The sequence below is a fragment of the Dendropsophus ebraccatus genome, chromosome 2 (assembly GCF_027789765.1).
Source record: "Dendropsophus ebraccatus isolate aDenEbr1 chromosome 2, aDenEbr1.pat, whole genome shotgun sequence".
Lineage (NCBI taxonomy): Eukaryota > Metazoa > Chordata > Amphibia > Anura > Hylidae > Dendropsophus > Dendropsophus ebraccatus.
This window is the reverse complement of record NC_091455.1, coordinates 146,862,538-146,870,734: the sequence shown is the minus strand read 5'-3', so window position 1 is coordinate 146,870,734 and position 8,197 is coordinate 146,862,538. Positions and strand designations below refer to the sequence as shown.

The 8,197-nt window shown below is 41.6% G+C and overlaps 1 protein-coding gene across 2 annotated transcripts in view; it reads right to left on the bottom strand.

Annotated features, from left to right (window-relative positions):
• Window positions 1–1,686: 1,686 nt before the first annotated feature.
• The window catches only part of NT5C3A (5'-nucleotidase, cytosolic IIIA), a 33,968-nt gene continuing 27,457 nt past the window's right edge, over window positions 1,687–8,197 (bottom strand). For both annotated transcript variants that reach the window (XM_069958446.1, XM_069958447.1), the window contains exons 7-9: window positions 7,247–7,409; window positions 3,481–3,681; window positions 1,687–2,216 (exon numbers count right to left, since the gene is read on the bottom strand). In XM_069958446.1, the coding sequence (XP_069814547.1) occupies window positions 2,115–2,216; window positions 3,481–3,681; window positions 7,247–7,409 (466 nt within the window). In that variant the 3' untranslated portion in view covers window positions 1,687–2,114. The remainder of the gene's footprint in view (window positions 2,217–3,480; window positions 3,682–7,246; window positions 7,410–8,197) is intronic.

The following is an 8,197-nucleotide window of genomic DNA, read 5'->3' as shown; positions in this document are numbered from 1 at the left end:
CACCCCTTGACAGAAAAAAAATACAGAAATTTTGATATTTTATGCAAATTTATTTAACAAGAAAAACGGAAGTATTCACATGGTCATAAGTATTTAGACCCTTTGCTCAGTATTGAGAAGCAGCAAATTGAGCTAGTACAGCCATGAGTCTTCTTGGGAATGATGCAACAAGTTTTTCACACCTGGATTTGGGGATCCACTGCCATTCTTCCTTACAGATCCTGTTCAGTTCCCTCAGGTTTGATGATGTACGTTGGTGGACAGCCATTTTCAAGTTTGCCCAGAGATGCTCAGTTGGGTTTAGGTCAGGGCTCTGGCATAGCATGATGCTGCCACCACCATGTTTCACTGTTGGGATTGTGTTGGGCAGGTGATGAGCAGTGCCTGGTTTTCTCCAAACATACCGCTTAGAATTAACACCAAAAAGTTCCATCTTTGTCTCATCAGACCAGAGAATCTTATTTCTCATAGTGTGGGAGTTCTTAATGTGTTTTTTTGGCAAACTGTATGCAGGCTCTCATATGTCTTGCACCAAGGAAAGGCTTCTGTCAGCACACTCTGCCATAAAACCCCAACTTGTGGAAGGCTGCATTGATAGTTGACTTTGTGGAACTTTCTCCCATCGCCCTACTGCATCTCTGGAGCTCAGCCACGGTGATCTTGGAGTTCACCAAGGAAAAGATGAATGCGGCAAAGTACAGAGATATCCTAAAATGAAAACCTCTTCCAGAGTGCTCTGGACCTCAGGTTCATATTCCAACAAGACAATGACCATAAGCATGCAGCTAAAATAATAAAGCAGTGGCTTCAGAACAACTTTGTTGTTGCATCTCTGCAGTGACTTGAAAAAGGCTGTCCACCAACGTTCACCATCCAACCTCAGGAAACTGGACAGGATCTGCAAGGAAGAATGGCAGAGGATCCCAGAATCCAGGTGTGAAAAACATGTTACATAATTCCCAAGAAGACTCATGGCTGTACTACCTTCTACTAAATACTGAGCAAAGGGCATGAATACTTGCAAAAATGTTTACAGTTCTGTTAAGATGGGGTGCAGAGTGTACAATAATGAGCAAAAAAATTTACTTTTTTGAACTTACCAAATGGCTGCAATGAAAAAAAGGGGGTCTGAACACTTTCCTTACCTACTGTACATAGTTTATAATGCTGAAAAAAAAATAGACCATTAAGTTCAATCTTTAATCTTATTGGGTTGATCCAGAAGATGGCAAAAACCCTTGTTAGCCTGATGGCAATAGTCCTTCTCAACTCCAAATATCAGAATAACTATCTGGATCAAAGTTCTATCACCAGAAAGCTGGTAACCATAGCTTGTATTATGCAAATTCTCAAAGGTATCCAGAATATTCTCAAACTTGTTTTATGAATCGACCATCAAACATCGGGTGATAGAGTACGATAGAGATTCTTTACTATAAGAGCAGTGAGACTTTCTTCTAAATGTAGAGGATGCCCCTAGTTATGGATACATGAGGTTTTATAGTTTCATATAGTTTTTTGTGGCATGCTCCACTGGACACTGTACACATTGAACTGTAGAGTAGTGCATAAAAGCTTCAAAGCTATATATATATATATATATATATATATCTATATATATATCTATATATATGACTGTTTAGTGGAAGGGTCAAACTCAAGTATAACTTAAGTTCACAACATATGTTCAATGAATAAAGTAGATTTTTTTAATACGTAAAAAGACTGTACAAACAGCATTTGGAGCATGCACATTTTGGCCTTCGAAAACATATATGCTTATACAAAATATAAACACCTAAGTGCATATGAAAATAAAGATACATTTCAATTCTTTACAAGTTTACATTCGTCGTCAACAGAATGATTTCCATTCTAGAATGTTCATTTAGCAGATTTGTCATGGAGGCTGAAGGTGATGGACATATTGCAGAAACTAAAAATACAATAAAACTCAAAAAGCAGCATAGTGGTAAAAGGTAAGGTGCCTTCAAAGTCCAAAATGATTCTGTTAAATACATTTAAATAAAAGAAAATTAAAATAAGAATTAAAAAAAAAATGCAGTTGACAGAGTCCTCCCTGCTGGAAAGTGAAGGATTTTCATCAGTGCGGGTTAAAGAATCTTTTGTAGAATGGAGTTGGCCACATCCAGAGTTTCATCTTTGACTAAAACTATATCGTAAGCATCCATGTATTTTTCTAGCAGCTCTTCTACCTGTAAATGAAATATCAGAAGAGTAACATTTACTCTCACATAAATAGTGTCAAAACTAACAGCATGTGCATACGCAGGAATATTGCCACTGTAGAGATGACCTGAAATCCTTTGTCGCATTCAGACTCCTGAGAAATTCAATCTTTCAAGAGCAACAGTTGAAATGTACAGCATATTTGGAGCAGATTAAAAAAAACAAGACCCACAGGTACATAGGGCCATTAAAGGGGTTATCCAGCGCTACAAAAACATGGCCACTTTCCCCCTACTGTTGTCTCCAGTTTGGGTGTAGGTTTTGAAACGCAGTTCCATTGAAGTAAATGGAGCTTAATTGCAAACCGCGCCTGAACTGGAGACAAGAGTAGGGGGAAAAGTGGCCATGTTTTTGTAGCACTGGATAACCCCTTTAAAAAGAGAAGCTGTAACACCCAGATGTTAGGGTATTCAAATATTTCTAGGAATAATATCAAACAAACACACCATTTTGAACCTAAGAAAATCTGTGGGCGGATGGTGGATTGCACTTGAGAAATCCCACTGAATCAATGGGACAGGCACAATTTCAAGTGGAGTTTGCAGCACAAACTCCGCTTGAAATTTGCACACCTCTGTCCACATTCATGTATTTTAGCATTCAATACCTAGTATATGTTCGGGTATTGATAGAAAGACTGCTTGGTGTTAGAGATACTCCTATTCTTGCAAAGATGGCTTCCTGGCCCCTTTCAGTATTTGCCGGTTTTCAGACACTGGAGGGAGTTATGTGAACAGTGTAGTTCCTGGGGTTATGCAGTTTGCGCAACTCCCATAATAGTCAATGGGACTTATGCAAAAAATGTCAGAGCTTTGGTTGCTTTTTTGTCTAAAAATAATGGTATCTCTTCAGGATAAGCCACTTATATTAGAAGGCTGGGTAACTAATGGCTGAACATGTATATTAATCAACTGGGTGCTCAGAGTTCGTGTAGTGCTGCAGTAAGATGAGCCCGTCAGCAGCTCTCCAAAGAGCTAACCTATTGTGGATGCCTGACTGAGGACCACAAAGCTACATAGCTGGCTAGCTAAAACAGTGTATGGACCCCCTGCTACCCACCAGTGTATTCCCTATGCACAGCTTATTGGCTGACTTTTGCAGTGAACTTTTGCAAGCCATTAACTTTTTAATTACACTGGGGCCCAAATGCTGAAAAACAAAATTCTTCAAAAATTCTTCTATTAACAACAGCATTGCCCAGCTCTCAAATAAATGCAGCCATTACATTACCTTATCATTGAGATATCCTATTTTGAGTATATTTTCCACATTAGGTACTCCATCAGCCATAGTTAAATCTCCTAAAGAATCTCCCAGCAGTACAATATTACTGTTTTCTTTCAATTGGCTGAAATATTCTGTCCTCCTTAAGGCACCATCATGCTTGTTGTAAACATGTATCAATTCTCCTTTGAATCCCTTTATCACGCCCTGAAAAAAAGATAAAAATATAAAAGCCTTGATACAAAACATTTATCCTAACAATCTATATAATAAAAATTAAAGTCTGCCTGTCTGTCCCGTATAGACTTCCAAACGCCTGAACCGTTTGACCTCAAATTTGGATACATTGGGTGCCCGGGAAGGTTAGAGCGAAGGTCCCGTCCTTGCCAAATGTACAGGAGGGGAGCGGGATGGGGAAGAGCGGCGCCCCATAGAAATGAATGGGAAAATCTCCACACTGCACACACAGGTGATATAATTAGCTGCAGCTGCCTAGTGGAAATGGCAGTTGGGAGCCTTAGCAACCAATAGAATTACTACTTTGATTTTCATAGGGAGCTGGAATCTGAATGGTTGCTAGGGCAGCTGCCTCACAACATCCACAGAAATTACTGGTAGCCCCCCTACTCCATCTATACAGTACATGTATACAGGACCCCCTACTCCATCTATACAGTACATGTATACAGGACCCCCTACTCCAACTATACAGTACAGGTATACAGAGCCGTATTACCAGTTGCTGCTGCCCTAAGCACTAAACCTGAAGATCCTCACTTACTAATTAGCATCAGGATAGGTAGATTGGTAGATAATAGCTCCAGACGTCACATTTAACACTGCCACACCAGACCTGACCAATGCCGCTACACTGTGACTGGATAACACTGCCATACCAGACCTGACCAATACCGCCATACTGTGACTGGATAACATTGTCATACAAGACCTGACTAATACCGCCATACCGTGACTAGATAACACCACTATACCAGACCTGACCAATACCGCCATACTGTGACTGGATAACACCGCCATACCAGACCTGACCAATACCACCATACTGTGACGAGATAACACTGCCATACCACACCTTACCAATATCGACACACTGTGACTGGATAACACTGCCATACCAGACTTGACCAATACTGCCATACTGTGACTGGATGATACCGCTATACCAGACCTGACCAATACCGCCACACTGTGACTGGATAACACCGCCATATTAGACCTGACCAATATCGACACACTGTGACTGGATAACACTTCCATACCAGACTTGACCAATACTGCCATACTGTGACTGGATGACACCGCTATACCAGACCTGACCAATACCGCCATACCCCCCCTCCAAAAGACGCCAGATTTTCTGGCAAGTCTGAATGGGAGGGTACTGCCCTTCTGCAAGGTGCTGCCCTAGGCACCAGACCATGGGTGCCTAATGGTAAATACGACCCTGCAGGTATACAGGACACTACAGGTATAAAGGACCCCAAAACTATACACTACAGGTATACAGGACCTCCACCAACTATACACTACAGGTATGCAGATCGTTCACCAACTATGTACTACAGGTATAAAGGACCCCTAAACTATACAGTACAGGTTTAGAGCCCCCCCCCCCCCAACTCTACACTACAGGTATACAGGACTCAAAAACAATACACTACAGGTATACAGAACCTTCACCACTTATATACTACAGGTATACAGGACCTCCACCAACTATACACTGCAGGTATAGAGCCCCCCCCAACTATACACTACAGGTATAGACTAATTCCACTAATTAACTCAGATGAAACAATACCTTTTAGACAATTGCAGTTTCCTGTTAAAGTGACTCTGTACCCACAATCTGACCCCTGCAAACCACTTGTACCTTCGGATAGCAGCTTTTAACCCATAGCTGCACCAGGACGTTACTGATATGGGACCCCCCCTCTGAACTGCCGCGATCCCGGGTGCCGCATGGAGCCCGGGATTGCGGCTAGTAGTTGACAGCTGCTTCTAAATACTTGCTCATCTCAATACCTGGTGGTCTAGTGGGGGCGATCCCTGCATCCATCCCGGGCCGGGGTCTGCGCCGTAATGGCGCTGATCCCGGCTCGGCATTCTATTGCTTTCGGCTGCAGCAGCCAAAAGCAATAGAACACCGAACACGTCGCTTTAAGCATCATTTGCAATGACAATAAACAAGGCCCAAGCCTGATCACTGCAGGTGGCGGCATAAATCTGTATTCTGCATGTTTTCCGCATGGACAATTGTATGCTGCTGCTTTAGAGTTGTATCAGGTAAAAATCTTTATGGCTATGTACCTTACAAAAACATGTACATAACCAATTAAATACTTCAGGTATACAGGACCTCCACCAACTATATACTACAGGTATATAGTACCCCAAACTATACACTACAGGTATACAGGACCCCAAACTATACACTACAGGTATACAGGACCCCAAAACTATACACTACAGATATACAGGACCTCCACCAACTATATACTACAGGTATACAGCACCTTCACCAACTCAATACTACAGGTATACAGGACCCCCAAACTTTACACTACAGGTATACAGGACCTCCACCAACTATATACTACAGGTATACAGGACGCTCAAACTATAAACTACAGGTATACAGGACCCCTGAACTATATACTACAGGTATACAAGACCTCCACCAACTATACATTACAGGTATACAGCACCAACTATATACTACAGGTATACAGGACCCACGAACTATACAGTACAGGTATACAGGACCGTCACCAACTATACACTGCAGGTATACAGGACTTCCCAAACGATACAGTACAGATATACAGCCCCCCCAACTATACACTAATGGTATACAGGACCTCTCTCAACTATACATTATAGGTATACAGCCCCCCCTCCAACTGCACACTACAGGTATACAGGACCCCCCCTAACTATACACTATAGGTATACAGCCCCCCCCCACCTTCCAACTATGCACTACAGATATGCAAGATCCCTAAAAACTATACACTGTAGGTATACAGAACCCCTCCAAATATGCACCACAAGTATACACTAATTCCACTGATTAACTCAGATGAAACAATACCTTTAGATTGGCCTCCTGGGCACCTTGGAACAAATCGAATTAACACACTGACACTTTATACCCGGGCAGCGCCGGGTACATTTTCTAGTGCTTTATAAACTCTACTCAGCACAAAGTCTTTCAGCAGCACAAGTATACAATGAAATGTGGGTACACGCCTTACCAAACCGGACCATGCTGGCATCAGGTAATCCAAAACAGAGTAATGGAGACAGCACTTCCAAGTATAGTCCTTGTAGAATTTATTACACACCAGTTCAAACCAGCACTGGTGTGTAATAAACTCTTCAAAGACTATACTTGGAAGTGCTGTCTCCATTACTTTGTTTTGGATTACTTTATAAACTCTAAATCATGTTCCTTCTGAGTTAAAGTTGCATGGGGAATTATTATTTCACGCACTGACTGGTCTGAGGAAAGGCTATAACAGCTAAACTTTCCTGGATGGTTTCTTTCTTTCTCAAGCTAGGATCACATGACTGCACAATGGACATGCCAAATCTCAGTGTCTACCGTGAGGACAAAAGTCACTTTCACAATTCATTTGTATAGATCTGACATGGGCCATCCCAGCGATGCCCAGGCTGATTGGTTCCCTTTAAGTACGTATAATGGGGTTTTATGGAAATAATGTACACAAAACACACCAAAACTTACATTTTCATCAAAATCCATAAAGTTGGAGACAACTTTAACATTAGGGTAGTATACACCAGACTGGCGTATTGCTTCTTCCAGGACATCTCCAAGTCCAGCTGAAAAGATAAAAACGGGGATGCCATGTTCGTTCAGCTTATCGAAGAATGTCTCATATCCTTCCCTGCAGGACACAACACATGAGTACTTATAAATTCTTCTGAAACTAAAGGAAAAATTGCTCATATTCACATTTTAGTAGAAGGTGTAGAATCGATTTTCTGTAAGATACATTTACAGCAAGAGACCTAGCATCTATAGGACAAGTTACATCAAAGAATAAGGGGGTTGCCCAACCAGCAAGAAACATTTCCCTGAAAATGCTGTTAAATCCCCTTCTGCTCCAATGGTTCTAGTTGATTTTCTGGGACCACAGCAGCTAGTCACTGGCTTCATCGTGATACTAGCATGTAACACATCAGCATATGATTTAACACAAGTAACATTTGGTTCTTTTTTATTGTATTTTATTTCCTACAAATAAGTTAATTTGTAAAATCTTGGATAACCCCTTTAATGTGCACACAGCCCAGAGCAAAGCTAGCTGCGCCAACAAATTTCAGTAGTATTGGCTGACTATCCTTTGGGGATGTGCCAGCTATTCCTAGCAATAATGCTGAATTTCCACATGTCCATCTTTTCTTCTCACAGGAAGAAAGAAGCTTCCAGTTGTCTAGTAAGGACTGATCTACCCCTCCCCATACATAGCACGTGCATGTTCTGGTGAACCAAGGGCGCATGTGTAAAACGCAGTGCATGTGTATTGCGCACTGAGCTGTTTATCAGAAGATATTTGGATAATATGGCACCCAATCATGGAGAGGGTACCATAAAAGATAGTTCCCAGACAGCGCAATGTGTTCAGAAATAGTCATGCTGCATCCCTTCTGTAACCCCAAAATGACAGTGTAT